Source organism: Hermetia illucens, chromosome 1 (assembly GCF_905115235.1).
Source record: "Hermetia illucens chromosome 1, iHerIll2.2.curated.20191125, whole genome shotgun sequence".
Classification (NCBI taxonomy): Eukaryota; Metazoa; Arthropoda; class Insecta; order Diptera; family Stratiomyidae; genus Hermetia; species Hermetia illucens.
The window spans coordinates 211,293,283-211,313,259 of NC_051849.1; the positions used below are offsets into that span (position 1 = coordinate 211,293,283).

Below are 19,977 nucleotides of genomic sequence, written 5' to 3' on the forward strand. Positions count from 1 at the left end.
GCACTGGCCCGCCGCGCATTAAATGGTGGCGATTTGGTTAGAAGAAAGAAGAAACGGTCTCACTCATACGATTGCCAACCATTACGAATGTGGAAGAATCATGGAACCAAATGAAAGACACGATCCACAAAGCGGCCTCTGCAACCCTCGGGGTCACCAAGCCGGGTAAGCGGTACATCAACCGAGATACTTGGCTTTGGAATGATGATGTTGAAATGAAGGTCCGTGAAAAGAAACGCCTCTACCACAAATTTCTCGACGATAAAACGCCTGCTAATTGGCAAATTTATAAGAATGCCAACCGGGAAGCAAAGAAAGCGGTCGTTGTCGCCCGAGCGAACCATTTCAAAAATCTTTACGATAAACTGGACACTCGGGATGGCGAGAGAGATCTGTATCGACTTGCTAAAAGCCGTGATGAAAGCACACAGGATATCGAACACTTCTGTTGTGTTAATGACAAGAACGGTACTTTGCTTACCAACCGTCGAGCCGCAACGAATAGATGGCGAGAATACTTCGAGCAGCTTTCAACTGAAGAATTTGCTCATCCTCCACTTCCACAATCATTGCCGACATTTGGAGCAGTTCCACCAGTCAGCGCAACTGAAGTCGAGGAGGCAATAAAACAAATGAAATCGGGGAAAGCAACAGGACCTGATGACATCGTATCTGATCTCTGGAAAGCGAAGAGCTGGGACCCAACACTGTGGCTCAGTGAATTCTTTAACCGGGTTATTCAGGAAGGAAGAACACCATCTGACTGGCAAGAAAGTACCACTGTTCCAATATGGAAAAAGAAAGGTAGCCCAGCAGAATGTTCAAATTACCGTCCGATCCGGTTATTTTCCCATACCATGAAGATTTTTGAACGCATTTTTGACAACCGTATTCGCGAAATCGTTGAAATAACCGTGAATCAAGCCGGATTTGTCAAGAACTGCGGAACTATTGACGCAATACACGCTGTGCGGTTACTCATGGAGAAACACCGTGAGAAGCATCGCCCTCTTTACATTGCCTTTCTGGACCTAGACAAAGCGTTTGACCGTGTGCCACACGACTCATCTGGAATGCTTTACGGCAACACTTAGCGCCAGAAGAACTCATGCGCTGGGTTCAATTGCTCTACCACCATCCGAAAAGTAAAGTTCGAAGTATGGCGGGTGTATCGAAACCGCTTCGTGTCTCTGTTGGAGTTCATCAAGGAAGTGCCCTCTCACCACTCCTCTTTGTCCTTGTTATGGACACCGTCACACGGGATATCCAACGTCCAGCGCCCTATACACTGCTTTATGCAGATGATGTTTTCCTAGCATCTGATAGCAAAACTGATCTCGAGCAACTTGCTCAAAAATGGAATGATCGCCTCATGCAACACGGTCTCAGATTGAATTTAAACAAAACTGAATTTTTGACGACCGATCCCCATGAAACAGGCACAATCACTGTCAGCGGCAGTGATCTGCCCAGCACTGAGCGATTCAAATACCTCGGGTCAACGTTCTCAGCCAATGGAGAACTGCGTTATGAAATTGCTTCACGCATTAACGCAACCTGGATGAAGTGGCGTTCCACAACTGGTGTTCTTTGTGATCGACCTATCAACGAACGTCTCAAATCTAAAATTTACCGCAATGTCGTTCGTCCAGTCGCTCTTTATGGTTCTGAGTGGTGGCCGACTATAAAAGACTTGGATCCCTCGCGTGTCATCGTACAAAAATTCACGTGCCCTTTCGCACCGGATCCTGAAAAATAAACCCAAAAGGGGGTTCGCGCGAGTATAACGAAAGACCGCCGCCAACCCATTCCGCCATTACACTTTTCAGATAAAAGAAAACATATTTCTCCCAATAATTATTTGCTTATACACTACAGCATATACAGTGGGTGAAGACGAAACTCGGACACTAAAGTGTATTTTTCCTTTATAAGGCCATCCAGGATCCAAAACGATTCAGGAAATAGATAAATTCATTTTTACAAAGCTTGATACTTGTTAATATAAAATACTTGAAAACCAAAGCAAAAATTCCTTCAATTTTTCTTCCTAAAAAAGTCGGAATACTAGGATCTTGGCGCTCGGCATTTTGTGTGAAAAAAATTTTTAGGCATGCTTTCCACTCGTGCGCAGCTAAAAATTCAAAATATTGCTTGATATGTCTCCAAACCCCAACTCCGCCGTTCATATAATAATAATAATCGTTGGCGCAACAATCCATATTGGATCAGGGCCTTGAGGTGTGTTAGAGCACTTCATTCAAGACCGAAACGGTACACTACAATATTCTGTAGGAGGCAATGTGGTCAGCATTGCGCTCGCTCGAGATTATTACCCTGATTTGACTCAGGTACTCATTCACAGGTGAATCGACTGGTATCCGACGTCAAAACGACGAAATCACTGCCACCAGTGAGATTTGAACCGCGATCTTCTGTACGATAGCCTTGTGCTCTAACCACTCAGCTCTCGGGACACTGTTCATATGAGTTAACTTTATATGATGATGAAATCATACATGTCTTGGATTGCAATTAATTTACATGTAATACAAAATTTTAACTTTCTACCAGGTGTACAAGCTTAAATCCGCTGTTTGCTCACAGATCTCGTCAGTGAGCGTATCAAGCTGCTATGAACATGCCATTTTTTTTTTTTTAGTTCGACATTTGTCAACAATTGTCTGTGCATATCATCAGCAGTTTCATGCAAAAATATATTTTTTCTCTTCAATAATCATGTCCAGTTTTGTTCCCGGAAAGAAACATTTGCGGGAGGCTCTGCTTTTTTGCTTCAATTTGAAAAAATCAGCCGCTGAATTGCATCGAATGCTTGTGGAGACCTACCGCCGTAGGTCTATCGGAAACAACATGCCGAGACTGATTCCGTCGGTTCAAAGAGCGATTTCGATCAGAGCGACAAGGAGCGTGAATATCGGTTCAGGAAAGTTAACGGCCACGAATTGGAGGCTCTTTTGGACGAGGACGATATTCAAACGCAGAAAGTGCTCGCTAAGCAACAAGGTGTCTCTCAACAAGCCGTTTCCATGCGTCTACATGCAATGGGTAAGGTTCAAAAGATCGGAAAGTGGGTGCCGCATGAATTGAATGATAGGCAGATGGAGCGACACCAAAACACATGCGAAATCTTGCTTCCCAGACACAAGAAATATCTTTTTGCATCAGATTGTGACTGGCGACAAAAAATGGATTTATTTTGAGAATCTTATACGAAAAAAATCAGGGGTTGTTGCCGGCCACCCAGCGACATCTTCTGTAAGACCAAATCGCTTCGGACGGAAGACGATGCTGTGCGTTTGGTGGGATCAGCGGCGTATTGTCTATTATGAACTGTTGAAAACAGGTGAAGCTGTCGATGAATGAAAAACGGCCGGAATATCCACAAAGGCATGAAAAGCTGATTTTCCTCCATGATAATGTTCCGTCCCACACGTTGAAAAAAGTTCGAAACTACTTAGAAACGCTCAACTCACCAGACCTGGCCCCATCCGACTATCATCTGTTTTCATCGATGGGCCACTCGCTCGCTGGGCAGCACTCCGAATTTTACGCAAACGTCCGAGAATGGCTTGATGGCGTGGTTTGCCTCGAAGAGGTGGAAAAAATGTGTAGATAGCAAAGGCCAGCATTTTGAATAAAGCGAATTTAAGCTTGTACACCTAATATAACTTTGCTAATAATAGTTGGATTGCTTCAAACTTTTTAGAATTATATCTAATATCATCGCTTATGCTGATGCCAAATTCTGTAATTTTAGAATGAATTATTGAATTGACGGGTTTTTCGGGTAATTTTCTAAAATATAATATAATATGTTTTATTAATTTTATTTGGGTAGATATATAAATGTATTATGTATGTATTATGACGGCTAGATTTTGTAAAGATCAGTAGGATAGGTTCTAAGAGCAAGGTCGCGTTTCGTTCAATATCAGAAATAAGACCATTTAATTTGATTCAAAAAGTAGTTTAAGCCCTTTCATTTCATACTCCACATTCTGTGAAAAAAATGTTGCCTCCTTCCTTCTCATCTATGGATCACATATTCATACCAAATTTCGTGACGATAGTTCTAGCCAGACAGTTGGCAATATCAGTATTTTATTAAAAAATGCGAAGATTCCCCAAAGAAAATATTAACATTTACTTCTTTTTGCGAAAGTTTTGAAGTTTTGAAGTTTAAAAATGGGAAGACAATCCGGACAAAGCTTATTATGAATCATTTTAAAGCCACTTTTCACATTTACATTTTTTACATTTTTTTTTTCTTTGCTAACTTGATCAATGATAGTTTCAAGGATCATCTCACAAAATTTCAAATCGAAATTCGCAATTTTTATGAAATTTTGCGCAGTAATCTTTCTCATAATTCTTCCGGTTGTTAGTTTTTTTATAATTGATTCTTTTTAGCGAAAATCGAGTTTTTTGGCTCCCAAGTGCTACGAAAAGTTGAAAAATAGATAAAAAATCTTTCCAGGATTACCTCGAGAAACATCTCTTTTAACAGATGCATTTTGATTTTTTTTTTGCTTCAGATGATTTTATTGCGATATATAATATACACCGCAAAACGACTACATATTTCTCGTGGTTCCTCCGGAGATTCACTGTCACTCGTCCAATCTCCAATATTTTACAATAGAAATTTCGAAAAATATTTTCCAAACGTTTCATTATTATATGGAAATTAACTAGATAGACACTATTAGTATCTGCAAAAAAAAAAATCCTTAAAAACATGGCATTTATTTCCGGCCTTAATAAGAAAGCACAAAAATGCACACTTCATATGAATTATATTAACACTTTTTTGAGGCATCACGATTTGATTCCTTTTTTTGTTTTATTCTTTAATTTTTTTAAAGAGAACATATATCCCAAGCCGAGGGCAACACGACTTTTTTCATTTTTCATACATAATAAATCAAAATGGCCCCGATTTTTGAATTAAAGGTTTGCTTTCCACTTTAGGCGAAAGACACGGAATGTTTTGCCAAAGAAAACATCGACAACTGAGTTTTGCATAGAAACCACTCCAAGAAACTCTTCATAATAGTATTGTTAAAAGATTTCATCAAATTTTTACTTAATTGTAGGTACAAGCAGAACTTTCTCGCACAACAAACTGTGCTTTTCAAACTCCTCTGCAGACTGAATCAGAAGTGAGTTCAGCCGGACTTGGATTCTAGCGGACCTGCACGGTGAATCTGTGCCATCTCTTTAAATTTTTTTAGATATCTCTGCCCTCGTGATTGACTATAGTCGACCCGGAAGGGCATTTTGTCAATCCTCAATATTACTGGTCATTAAAGTCTTGCGCAATTATAAGATTGAAAAAACTTCACTGATTAGGCTAAATCGTGGTCATTTTGAGGCGTAATACCTTGGAACGAAAAATAAGGCAAATGTTAGACACCTCGTGGAATCAGTAACTTCAACCAGCTGAAGGACACCATAAACGTTAACGTCCACGTGTCGTCAGAACGACACGACAAGACAGAATATCGCCGGATGATGATGTAAGATGTAAATATTAAAAACACTATTATTAAGTTAAGTTCAGACAACAGACAGGCAAGTGGCATGCCTGTTTTAGACATCAGACATACATCTATCAGGCATCATAGAGACAAAAGTCTGTGCCTCAGTCTAACCCAGAAAAATATAGGAACCTGTGTCAGACATCAGACAGGCAAATGCCTATGTTAGCCTCAGTTAACAGACATAAGTATATTCATTCAATTCATACTTATCAGCATGTAGTGTATCAGCCACAAAAACATTGTTTCATAATACACATGATGAATATGTGAGTATTCATATTTACAAGCAGTAAACTCTACGTATTCGCACAGACACTGCACAGTACACATCAGAATTTTATTCTTTCTTTCGCTGTACTGTGTCTGCTACACTACGTGCTGGTAAATACCAGCCACCATTTCGGTTTGCTGCCAAGACACTCGTGCAAAAAAACGAACTCATATCAAATTTCATATCATCATCTGCGTCCTCTTGTTTCGTGCCGGTATCGTTTCCATAGTGTTCTCAGTGGGCGTTAGCAAATCGGTCATATGGTGTTGATCCAATGGACAACCTCCTTAACTCGTGGTTAAAATAATTACCGAATAGAAGTCTTCGCATGTCCTTAAGGGGATCATCCCGTGTGTCGAAACCGAGGAATCAATTTTTTTCGTATCAAAGCCTTGGAAAAAAGCCAAAATTTACAAAACAACAAGTTTAACAAGGCACCAACAATTTAGCTTTTACATTTTTCCTTTAAGATGACAACAATGCCCTCTAGCGTGACAGCAGAAAAACACCTTTTTTTGGAGATTACGGTATAAGCTGCTCTGCATTTCAATAATGAACTATGCAATCGGGATGGAAAAATTACTACGGATGCTCAAGATATTAATAAATATATAGTGAAAAATTCGTTTTTGTACCTTTATCCAATTCTTCACCAAAAATTTCTAAAGAAAGCGAAAAAAAAACGGCCTTCACGCAGGATGACCACCTTAAGGATCGTTCAAGGTTGATTAACTTCTAGAAATTTGTACGCAGTCTCGAAAAATATCTAGAAAATAGTTCAGGCAATCGTTTGCTCATATCTTTGAAATAATTAATATGACCAGAGTTGAGCAGTAGTTACATTTATAAATAAGTATATTTGGAACTACTCGGCTCTAGCATTAGACTTTTCAATTTTGAATGAGAATGTAGTTTAGTAGTTTATAATATGTTCGAAATCTTTAACGATCGCCGGTAGGTATATGTATCACCTATGATAAAAAAAATATTCTCCGAAAATATTAGATGAAATGAACTCTATGAGTTCTCCTCGGAATCAGGACGCACTTCAGTAGCCTCCCGAGCCTTTAGGATTCATATCTCCTCTTTTAACAAGATAAATGATTTAAGTATATAACAATGCCCGTTTAACGTTCAGTACATTTTCATTGAAATTTTTACATATCAAAGTTTTTATATTACTACTGGACATCCATAGTTGTAAAAAATGTAACGAAAATTTTTGATACGGAAATGTACCTTAGTATATAGATTATTATTGTGTGGCTAGTACGATTTCGGCTTACATAATATATATAGTATTTATATTTTCCTATTCTATGAATATTACAAACTCGTACGAAATATTTTTCTTCCTCACATTCTAAGCATATTTTCATATATTATTACAACTTTATTAATGTTATTTGTCATAAAAAATAAAACCACTTGTTTTCCACTTGAAGGCATATTTTCCTTTATAATAAACTTTGGGAGAATTTAAAATACCGCTTGGTAAACTAAAAACTAGCACTGCCTTTGAAGATTCTAGACAGGCTATGTTTTATATACAGCCCAATGTAAACTGTTAAAGAATCGAAATTCCACCCTCATTAGAAATGATAAAAATAAAGAAAGAAAAACAATTTTCTAAAGTATCGAAATGAAAGGTAACAAAGTATGTATAGTTGTTACTAGGATTTTCCTACTAAATAAAAACACAGACACATTATGAAAAACAACAGAAATTATAGAACAATTTCCATTGCCACCAGGATATAATAAAATCTAGACCGACACAGATGCAATACTGAGATTACGTAACTTCATACACAAGCATCATTTCCAATACGAACCAGGAAAAAACCAACAATATCGGAACAAATTACTGAATGATGTAACACAAAGTGTTTTTTTTGTAGATATTTTATAAGAAAAAAAAAACCCGATATTTTTTTCGAATCTTTTCCGTATATTTCGTTATATAAAGACCATTAGAAAATTGGTACACATATGTACATCTCATTGGCTCTTTAGAGTTCATCAGTTTTCAGAAATTAAATTCGCCCTGATGGACACTACTATACAAAACCTCAATAAAAACGTTGTTCAAATTTTCATTTCCAGTGATTTTATTAATATTTATAATCATTCTGTGTAGATTTTCTTTTGGAAAAAAAAATAATTACAATTGTACGCCGCCAACTACACACGGATTTAACTATCTGGCACAATTAGTAGTTGGTAGTTGTCCCATCGCAACTACTACCTTCAGCTACTGGCATTGTAGTTGTCGTATCAATTACAAATGCAGTAGTTGCTTCTCACATCTACAAGCAAAGTAGTTCCTTTTGCAAACCCTTTTCAAAACCCGAATAATCCGAAAAAAAGTCGAAAACAAAAAATCTTAGATTATAATTTATTCTTTAGAATATTATATAGGAAGAGATAAGATTAAGTGTATGATATTATACACGATTAGATACAAATAAGCAACCAGGGATTGTACATATTCATAACTATTATATCAAATTGAAGAATTGGTCGTTATTTTAATGCAGGTGGATGTTGACGATATGAAACCAGCCGCTAGAAATTAACTTTGCTGCTTTGCGCTCAGGCGTGCTGCCACGACATGCGTCATATTTAGGTCCAAGACCAGCATATATCGTAATTTATCTGAATCCTAGAAAAACAACTACCTCACTTCAAACACTATTTTGATGTAGTTCCGGGATAATGTTTCTCTGTGCTGATCTAAGGGCAACACAGGGAGTGGTGACAGCACTTTTGCATAGCTGAATATGCCATGCAATGGAACCCAACATCCAAATAAGGTCAACGAGTAGATTATATTAGGGTCACACCGCACAGAAGAATTGGAAGAGTGTGTATCCTTCTGAAACCTAAAAGCGACTCTAGAGTGCTTTGTTGCTCATGACGATTAATCAAACTATTTGATCCACACAACTTTAAACTTTCTTCAAATGTTTGCAATGGAAACCGTTTACACTTTCTAATAGGATCCGAAACTCTTACTGGGAAGCAAGTAACACCGACAGATGAAAGAAAAGATAAACAATGAAATAATTATTATACTTACCTGCTTGCTTAATTACCACAAGTTTAGATATGATACGTGCAAACTGATAAAACTTTCAATCGAATATCACATACATATCAACGAACTCAAACTGTATGCGCGCTTCATATGTTCATCGAATCAAATCGAGTTTTCGCTCAGGGAATTATCGTAGTATTTATTAATTTCGGGGGAAATTCTTTTAGAATTGTTTATTTCATTCAAGCTTAAATGTAATGTTTTCTTACAAAAAGTTTACTTCACAAGTAACAGATATTTGAGACTTTGGTTTTATTATTTTTTAAATAATTTTTGGTGTGTCTAGTTAACATTAAATGGATTTGCTTCTGGAATTTCCAAAATAAGATTGATGAATACGTTATTTACCTGTCATGTATGAGTGATCTTATAGTAGAAAAAAAAATAATTTTACTTGATATCAACAAATAATACCAATAAAACTTTCAATTATAATTTAATACTAACCTTATGTGGGAATGTCAGTATCCTCTAGGAACCCTCTCAAAGGATCTACAATGTCGAATCTAACCAGCTCAGCAATCTACATTTGAAGGAAATTTAACACTAGTAATTCCATTTAAGGTGTTACATTAGAAATTTGATAAATCAAAAACTTTTTTCGAAGAAGAACATTCACTGAGAAAATATATTATTTGTTAAAGTATTTTTTTAGGGAAAAAATTAAACTGAAATCCTGACAACAAATCATACTTAAGTAACCCAGTATTATTATAAATTGATGATCGCCAAAAGAATACTTTCACTCCTTACACATTCCATATATTTGCTTCATAAATTTTACTTGATGAAGGTATGCCGAAACAGCTAGAATGATCTATTTCGGTTTTCATTCTATCATGTCCTTTGAATAGCCCAATTACTGCAATATTGCAATGAATGGAAATGCTAACCACGCTAATAGAATCTATTAACTCCCCCAGCAGATCATGGAACATACCCAAATGCCTCTTAATTTGGCAAAGGAAGCAAGCAGAGCCAGACAAAAGATACATTTCAGCAAAGCCAAGATTTTCATTCTGACAGGCCATTGCATTATTTTTGTTCGGATTAAAGGTACTCAGAGGTGGCGGTGAGGAAGACGGGACGGCAACCCTGTCGGCCAAACCAAAACCAAGTGGCCGAGGAGAGCCCCATAGTGGTGGCACCGGGAGACGCTGTACTCACTTTGGTTTGCCGGCCGTGATGCAGTAGGCGAATGCTCTAAAGGCCTAATCAGGGCGATCAGACCGGAGTCAGCACGGGGACTCATCTGAAGTGGCAAATTGATCACAAAACTTTACCAGGTGTATACTGGTACCATGGGAACCGGGGTAGCTCCTGGACTCTCATACTTCGGGTGAACTCTTGTTGTATGTGAATCGCGGTAGGCCCCCTAGTGGAAGTTTCATGGGGGTTGTGGTTATGCTCAAGCTAGGAGAGACCTCGGCGTGGTGTTGCGATTCAACACGGGTGCCGTACTCCTTAGTTCGGTAGAGATTTAGGTATGTCTTGCATCCACCAGTATGAATGCTAAGCCATGCATTTGGTATAGACTGGTACCGTTGTTGCTTGTCTCAGCGGGGCTCTGATTGTTGTCACAAAATCAATCCGTGTCTTAAGAAGACCGTGGGATTAAGTCGTAAGACAGGTGCTCACGTAAAACCCTCAAGGACTTAACTGTATTAATGGCTAGATTATGCAGCTATCTCAATACCAACATTAACACGTTGTCTGCTCGCGCCGTATATGCTACAGCGCTGACAGTTTTTGCAGCCGCAAGCGCTGTATATTCTACAGTGCATTCCTATGCACTATTTTAAGGATAAAAAACGCTTGCCTTACAGTATGCATTAGTTTTTTTGCCCTCGCATTGTAGAGACTTGCAAAATTGAAAACAGCTATTCGTCAGCATTTTCATTGGAAAAGAAACATATTAAAATAATGAACATTTGAGGATACATTAATTTCAGTCTAAAACAAAATTGCAACAAAGGAGGGTTATGCTTATCACCGCTCGCAGTCAACGTGTTAAGTTGAGGCTGTTCTTTCTGTTCTCTGGCCTGAAACAAAATCAAATTAAGAGCTTTGTCGGCTGACCCGTTAACGTGTTAATTAGAATGGGGAAGTAACAATGGACGAGTCACACACCGAGAACGGGTGAAAACTTCATTATGGGATATGTTATACAATGGATCCACTATCCCCGGTACCTAATATTAGAGGGAGAATCCAAGCTTCTCGGAAAGTCCTGGGAGGAACTAAAGCATAATTCCATCAACAGACAGAGATGGCGTAAAGATGTGGCTGATCGACTAAACCCCGTATTGTTGTTCATGACAATCATATATTGATTCGAAAAGCGATCCAAAGATATTCGTGAAATAACGACATTACTGATTCGCATGGTAAAACATTTAAATATACAAAGTTGCTTTGAATTTCAGATGACCTCCTACGAAACCAACTAAAAACAATACAACAGCTATTGCAAATTTTGACAAAAAAATTGCCCCAAAAGGGCTCAAAATCTTCATTGCCTGCAGCTCAAACTGAATGTTGTTACCGTCTACTCCTAAATTGTGCATAGCGCTGAGTACCATACAGAAGATATTTTCCGCTATCTTGCTGGGCCAAATATATGGAACTATAATATATTAGGTTGGGGAAAAAGTAATGTCGTATTTTGTCAATAGATGGCAACACTTAAACATATCTTGTGTTGTACTTATCGCATCGGGTCATACTATACGGCCATTTGAACACGACAATCTGGGCTACAGCTGTATCTTTGACAATTTGACTGTAACGATTCGCACAGCACAGCGTTGGTTCGATCGATTTCGCCTTGGTGTAGTGAATGTCGAAGATACACCCCGTACTGGTAGGCCAATCGTCGTAGAGACCAATAAAATCGTCGAAATCATCCAAGTAAACCGGCATGTGAGCATTCGCTCGATTGACCAGGAACTGGGTATAGACCATAAATCCGTTTGGAACCTTTTGCGGAAGATTGGATTCCAAAAAAAGCTGGGGGGATAATGAAGTTGCCTTCTAAATGGCAACAAGTTTGCGAACGAAACGGTGCATATTTGACTTAAATCGGATACTTCTAAGTATGTTAAATAAAGCGTTAAAAATCAGTCACAAATACGACATTACTTTTTCCCCAACCCAATATATAGCTACGGAATGGAAGAATGCCGCATACCGAGTAATGTTGCATACTCAAAGAACGCGGGCACGCGCAGAGACTTATCACGAACTCCGTCGAGTGGAGAAGCGACTTCACAGACGGAAAAAGGAAGCCTGGGAGAACCAACAAGTCCGTGAATAAGAAAAGTACAGAGAGCAACCGCACCAGGCGCGCAAGTTTTACCAACAAGCCAGCAGGATGAAGCCTTATACACCTCGATGCTCATCCTGCTGAGACAAATAGGGAAATCTGATTTCCGATAGAATAGACATATTGGAGCGATGGGTTGAGTACTTTGATAAGCTACTGAACAACCAGAACATCGGCGAGTTGGAGGTCCCGCCAATTGAAGACGACGGACAAATACTGCCACCACCAAGTATAGGAGAAGCAGTCTGTGCAATTCATCGCCTAAAAAATCATAAGTCGTCAGGAGCCAATGGAATTAAAGCCGAATTAGTTAAATATGGAGGCGATCAGTTACACCAAGTGGTTCATCAACTTGTGCTCAAGGTATGGGACAGCGAATCAATGCCCGACGACTGGCAAAGAGGCATTATATGTCTCAAATATAAAAAGGGGGATATCACGCAGTGTAGCAATTATAGAGGTATCACGTTGCTGATTACCATCTATAAGATATTCTCCGATATCTTACTAGGCTCGATAGCCCCATACGCCCACAACATCATTGGCCCATACCAAAGAGGCTTCACTCCAGGCAAATCAGCAACAGATCAGATTTTCTCTGTGCGGCAAGCGATGGAAAAACTGTTGGAATATGGACAACAGTTGCACCATCTGTTCATCGACTTTAAAGCCTATGATACATGTACATGGCCATGAGAGAATTCGGTACCCCGAAGAAATTGATAAGACTGACCCTGACCAATGTGCGAGGCCAGATAAAAGTAGCAGGATCATTCTCAAGACCATTCGACATCAACAACGGTCTACGACAAGGGGATGCCCTATCATGCATCCTTTTTGACCTGGCGCTGCAAGAGGAACCCAACTATAGGCCTATGCTGACGATATCGACATCATGGGAAGAACCACCCGAGACGTACAAACAACTTCATCCAGATCGAGCAGGCGGCAATCGACGCGAGATCTTGGGCTGCACATCAATGAAGGCAAGACTAAATATATGGTCATAATGCCAGCACCGAAAACCAACCAACCAACAACATCAAACCGCACTGGTCAAACGGGAAGAATAAAGACAGGAGACTACAAGGATGGACGATTCCGTAGCCTACACAATGACGAAATCTATGAGCGATACCATGACCGTCCGGTTGTGGATAAAATCCGGCTCAATAGGTTACGGTGGACGGATCACTTAATCCGTATGGAGGAGCATGATCCAGCCCGGAAAGTCTATAAGGGCAATATCTATGGTAGAAAAAGAAGACGGGGCAGACCCTTCCTAAGATGGAGTGATGGCGTAGGTTAGGACGCCAGACAGCTTTTAGGAATATCGAATTGATGAACCCCGGCGCAAACCCGGGATGTCTGGAGTTCCTTGCTAAGGCAAGTCTAGACCGCATGTTGCGTCGTTGATGATGATGATCAACCAACACCCGTTGACTTGTCATTAAGGTGCAAGACCTAATGGCAATTTTCAGTCCTTCGATGTGGAGGAACAGCAATAAACTGATTAAACAGAAACACTTTGCAGTCTTTTCTGCAGTCGGGAAGATCCCTTTTCCCGGGATCAACCATATGATATATCTGGGAGCTATCAAGGAGTCGCAAGCCGCTCTTTTTCGCCCTGGTGATAAAGGATGATTATATTCTCCCGGTTATCAAGAATATTGCGAAGGTTGGCTTAATATTAAACTTACAGAGAAGCAAAATCATAATGAAATACCTTATCCTTAACAGGATGATTTGAACAAACCTCGACAAAGCAAGAGTCATTGTCGACATACCACGGCTAGAAACCGTCAAACAACTATGACAGTTCTTAGAAATTTTTATGTGATACCCGCAGTGTATATATACGGCCTTTCACCTCTTGCTCGGGTAGAGAGAGAATGGCTTCTTGCAAAACAATCGTAATTTGCGGCCTGTCCACTGCCACTTCTGTCTTCCAATCGCAGTGCATACGAGTGGGAGGCTGTTGGGCATACCAAGCTCTTCGTTTCAGATACTGTCAGGCCAGCGTACTCCGATGATACTAGATATACAAATTAATGGACGCCTTCGATGCTCTGGCCATTGATGCAGATAGGGAGAGTGCGATGACTCGTCAGACTGAGAACCTTGTCAGCGTGTAGTAAAATGGCATCTGGTCTGAGGTGTTTAAAGCTTTCTAAAGTCTAAATATTTTCTACTGAAAGGCCATTCTTCTGATCACATTTTCCTTTTTCTCTCGTACTTTGTACTATCCTCAGTAAAACAAAAATAAAGTGCTGAGATCAGGGAAAGAGATAGATAAAGCATAGTTAGTTATTCCACTATGCTAAATCCTGCCTGATCTCTCTTGGTGACAGGTCCCTCGACAGACCGACCAAGCAAATGCATCCAATGTCATTAAAAGCAAAACAAAATGAGATGTTTACCCTCTCCAAGCTAGACCTCACTTATAAAATCAAACTCAAATTTAGAAAAATAATGAAGAAATCTTGAATAATGAAAGACAATGGTGGTTTGGATCTTGCTTTGTGTTGCATTCTTTTGGCGATTATCATTCGACCTGCTATAGTGCAGATAATTCTGACGGACATAGAACTTGTAAAAATACTTACCAGAATCGGGTCTTGATTTTCTACATTGTGCGGTTGGAACGTGTCAAGGATATTTGAGCCCCATTGATATAACACGTCGATTTGCTCCCGAGTACTTACAAAGTTATCATTGTATCGCTCGCAAATCATTTCTTCGGATTTTCTGAAGACTATCACATTAATAAGAAATGCCATTGCGTCCAATAATGAATAAAAGTCGCTCGTATTCTCCTCCATTTTTTTAAGGTCCAGATCATCTTTCAATGCATCTACCATGGTCTGCAACTGTTCAAGAGATCAAACATTACTCTGCGTAAAGCATAGCTCTCAAGCATAGAATCTTACGTCATGAAGCCTGTACATTTTCACTTCCTTATCTAAAATCCGGAAAAAGAGAGACCAAGCCAAGCAGCACGAAACGTAGAAGGCCATTCGACTCACAACTGCTATGATTCGTATAAAATACATTAAGTTCCTACTGTCGACAAGAAACGGATACAGTTCTTTGCTGATGACATGAATCTGCCGAAAACCAACCCTATTTACATCACGGGGGCCACATTCCGTGCCAAAGCGAAACCTACCATAACAGGATTTACGTCCCAATCGTGCGAGGTATGACGGAACACTTTGTGAATTACTCCCAGCTTCAGATGTGTCATTTCTATGGTACTTGGCAAGAGCATAAGACCGCAGGACAGTTTGTAAAGCGCTACAAGATCGTCAAAAGTCTGTGGCACAAAGTCGTTGACATCATTCCAAAGCTGGACGGAGGAAGAAGGGTTGCATCCTTGCCAAGAATTCTATAGAAATTCCGATTTACCTTAATTATATCCTCAGAATTATCTTCATTGTCCTCTAAATTCCGAATTATAGTTCGAAACTCTAAAGGCAAGTAGCCGACTTGGAAATGGTTTATAAATTTGCTTCTTGTGATGCCGGGATGCGATACAACTATGTTTTCCGGCATCGGCATAAGTAGCGATTCACTTGCAAAATTCGCCAAATCACCGTCTTCTTTACTTTCGCTATCAGACATTTTTGTCAACAAATGCTAAAACTACGTAGTTTACACTTCAATGTACCAATAATATCAATCCCCGCTGATAAATCCACAATCCTGGAAAGCTACTGCCGTCAACTGTCAGCCAACTGCTGCCATTTATTTATGGAAAAAGTCGTGGAGGAGCTAAGGTTGGGCGCGAATAATTTGAGTTGTAAGTTTGGAATATAAGCTCCATTTTTAATTGTAGAAATTCTGACAATTATCAAGGAAGAACTTTATGAAAAGGTCAAATTCCTTGTGCTATTTAGAAATTCCGTTTCATAACTATAAATTTGGGCAATTCGCAGATTGTTGGTAGATATCTACTAAATTGTTTGATATTTTTTCGAAAAATTACTTTTCAAGGTGTATATTACGTCAATAGTTCCACAGTTCTTGATGAATTCAGCTTGATTCACGATTGGTTCAACGATTTCATAAATACGGTTGTCAAGGAAGCGTTCAAAAATCTTCATGGTGTAGGAAAGTAATCGGATCGGATGATAATTTGAACATTCTGCTGGATTACCAGATGGTATTCTACATGCCTGCATAATCCGATTGAAGAATTCAATGAGCCACATTGTTTGGTCCCAGCTCTTCGCTTCCCAGAGTTCAGATGCGTTGCCGTCAGGTTCTACAGGTATTGCTTCAGGCCACCGCGTGAACCTATCGATGATTGTGAGGCAATACTTGAAGCCATGCGAATCTTATGAGGGGCCAATAATGTCGATGTGGATCCTGTAAAAACGCTTTGTAGACCGATGAAATGAGTCTAAATCTTTCTGTACGTGCTTCGTGACTTTACACTTTTGGCACCTGATGCACTATCTGGCCCAGGAGCTAACATCCTTATTCTTCGTGACGAACCGATTCGTTGTCCGAACGCCTGGGTACGCAAGGTTATGTTCTGTATGGGAAACTTCCTTGCGAAAAACGCCCGGAATATATGGCCTAGGTCCCCTTTGAGAGGTCTCACAGACTATTTCGGAGATTGACCCGAAAAGGGGAAACTCTCGAAATTTGTGTTTGGAGTTGTACCTGAGGCTCGGAAGCCCTGTGTGCCCCGGCGATTGCCGAAAAATCAACCTCTGAAACACGTAACAAAGCATTTACAACTAAATTATCATCGCGGGACACATATCGAACATGTGTTCGAAGTAAACTGGCCTATGAAGCTCAGTTGCTGGATTTGGCGAGGGGACGGTTTGTCTGGTTTCTGCTTAAACGCGAAGGTAAGTGGCTTGTGGTCCGTGAACATTGTGAGCGGCCTGATTTCTAGGGAGTATCGGAAGTACTTTATTATCATGTACGCGGCTAATAGATCACGATCATAGGTGCTGTAGTTCTGTTGAGCTGTATTCAATTTCTTAGAAAAGAAGCTCAACGGCTGCATGCCTTTGGTTCACCTGAGGCATCGACGAATACGGCTAGGAGTGCATCTGTTTAAGGAAATGGCAGGAGTATAGCATCAGCCAGCTGTCGTTTGGCTACCTCAAAAGTCTGGAAGGCCTCTGTAGACCACGCAATCACACGTGAGTCTTTAGTCTTGGGTCCAGACAAGTAGGCATTGAGGATCATCCAAGTACACGAAATAAAAGTTAATGTTTCGCAGGAGAGAGTGGATGGACCTCTGAAAAGTTTGCGCCGCATTGCACAGATCAAAAGGCAACCGTGTGAACTTGAAGAGTCTGAAGGGTATGCATATTGCCGTTTTCGGAATATCTTCTGGAGCTACCGAAATTTGATGGTACGCTTCTATACCTTTGTTAGTAATAGTTGGATTTTCTTCAAACTTGACCAAATTGTGCCTTATGTCGTCCTTTCCACAAATGCACTGTTCTAGCATGAACTTAAGGGGGTTTCTGGTTAAATTTCTAAAATATGCTAATATAATATTATTAACTTTATTTGTGCAGATATCGGAACCGGAAATATTTCGAGGCCTAGATTTCGTAGAGATGCACCATTGTGATTTTTTTCAGATTTTTCGGTTGGATAGGTTCTGAGAATGAGACCTGTTACACTTGTTGATGATCATATTTTGAGCCCTCACTCACCTATGTTTCACCTGATATCTAATATGTGACCAGTTTCGAAAAGTATTAAAAGCAAAAGTGCGAACTTGTCCAGATGCGATTGTTATTTCCACTAAGGGTAATCTATCCTACGCGGAGATACTCAAAAAGGTCAAAGCTGATCCCGACCTAAAAGATCTGAACCGAAATGTGAATAGAATCCGAGGAACCCAGAAAGGGGGTGTTATGTTCGAGCTGAAAAGATCCAGCGCAGGCAATGGTGGTACTCAAACGGCCACAATACGAGTACCAGCGGAGACAGCGCAGATATTCTTAGCTGCCGGAAGGGTTCGGGTTAGATGGGTTGTCTGCCGTTTAAGAGAACAAACTTTACTTTACTAAAGCGGTGCTTTAAATGCCTCATATTTGGGCACTTCGCGAAGGCATGCACCAGGCGCTCACTGCAATGAGAAAATGAGATTTATTCAAATACACCTGAATCATTGCAGATTCGCTTAGGATTTACTTTCAGAAAGGGGGATCAAGCTTTGGGCATTGTCAGCCCTGCACTGGCGCGTGGTATGTCCTGGTGCGTCAGCGAACGCTACACCCACAGCGATCACCAGACAATCTTCTTTGAGATATGTGTCGAGCCACATGGAAAAGAGCTATCATGCCCGAAACCGAAAAAGATTTCAGACAGAGGTGTGGTTAGATCAACCTGATAAATCAAGCGCTTCTACGGAAAGAGCCGTCCATCTGGCTCAATGCATCATCGACGCGTCCATGCCTAGGAGGTACTCATTCCCCAGTAGAAGATCAAACTACTGGTGGAATGATCAACTGACCGGCCTTCGATCAGCATGTCACCGAGTCAAAGGAGCGGCTCAGAGGGCGGTAGGTAGAGTCGATCAGGGGCAAAAAGAGTGCGCCTATAAGACAGCCCGCAAAACACTCAAGCTCGCCATCCAGCGAAGCAACAGGAAATGCTAACCCGTAGAGGAGTGCTTATAGAATCGTGATGGGACGATTAGGAGGTCATTCATCTCCGCAGATCACGTGTCCCATCCTCTTGGTGACAATCATCCAGGGGTTATTCCCCCAGCAAGAGGAGATCACCGACACATTCCAACCACCTTTGAATGTGACGGCGATTCCGCTAGCCACCAGAGACGAGCTGCTGGAGACCTGCAGTAGAATAGAAGACAATAAAGCGCCGGACCTGGACGGAATACCGAATAAGGCCCTTAAGCTTGCCGTGAAACCAGGTCGGACATGTTTGCTGAGTTGTTTGAAGCGTGCATGTCCGAGGGGATATTTCCAGCGGCATGGAAGTAACAGAAGTACCAACTTCTGGGAAACCTCTAGGTGAACCATCCTCTAGGCAAAATGTTAGAGCGGGTAATCCATAATAGATTACTCCCGGTTGTTGAGAGCCAAGGCGGCCTTTCAGATCGGCAGTATGGGTTCCGTAATGCCAGATCAACCATCGATGCGATCAAATTGGTTACTGGCTCGGCCGAAGATGCAATCCACGGAGAGGGTAGTACCAGCAAATATTGCGTGGTAGTAACACTGGACGTGAAAAATGCATTTAATTCTGCCAAATGGAATCTAATACGGAAATCCCTAGCGAAGGTTGGTATTCTCGCCTATCTCGCTGCAATCGTCGATAGTTATTTAACTGAAAGGCCGCTCTAGTATGACACTGATTACGGATCCCAGGAGTTCGTTGTTTCCGCGGGTGTCCCGCGGGGCTCCGTATTGGGTCCACAACTGTGGAACATCATATACAACGATGTACTTAATCTTCCTCTTTCTAAGGAAGTGGTGTGTTACGCTGACGACATAGCGCTGGTTATTTTCGCAAAGCAACTCGAAGATGCTGAGTTATACTCAAGCGAGGTAATCAATGCTGTTAAAAATTGGCTAGAGAGCTCTGGTCTGACACTTGCGGAGGAAAAAACAGAAGCGATCCTCATCACTAAGCGCCGGAAGAGAAATTACGCCTGTATTAGAATTGGGAATCATATCATCACTTCCGACCACTAAATACTTGGGGATGGGGT

The 19,977-nt window shown here is 40.5% G+C and overlaps 1 protein-coding gene across 4 annotated transcripts; it reads right to left on the minus strand.

Annotated features, from left to right (window-relative positions):
- Positions 1-8,216: 8,216 nt before the first annotated feature.
- On the minus strand, positions 8,217-16,011 carry LOC119646379. Of its 4 annotated transcripts, none has more exons than XM_038046822.1 (6): positions 15,669-16,011; positions 15,430-15,609; positions 15,191-15,367; positions 14,867-15,130; positions 9,383-9,458; positions 8,217-9,243 (listed from the first exon to the last, which is right to left on the minus strand). In XM_038046822.1, the coding sequence occupies exons 1-5, from the start codon at positions 15,882-15,884 to the stop codon at positions 9,384-9,386; spliced, it is 912 nt and encodes a 303-aa protein (XP_037902750.1). In that variant the 5' UTR covers positions 15,885-16,011; the 3' UTR covers positions 8,217-9,243; position 9,383. The 4 variants fall into 4 exon arrangements, with proteins under 4 accessions (XP_037902750.1, XP_037902747.1, XP_037902746.1 ...); XM_038046819.1 differs by having other exon boundaries at positions 8,217-9,283; XM_038046818.1 differs by having other exon boundaries at positions 8,217-9,301.
- Between the last annotated feature and the right edge of the window lie 3,966 nt (positions 16,012-19,977).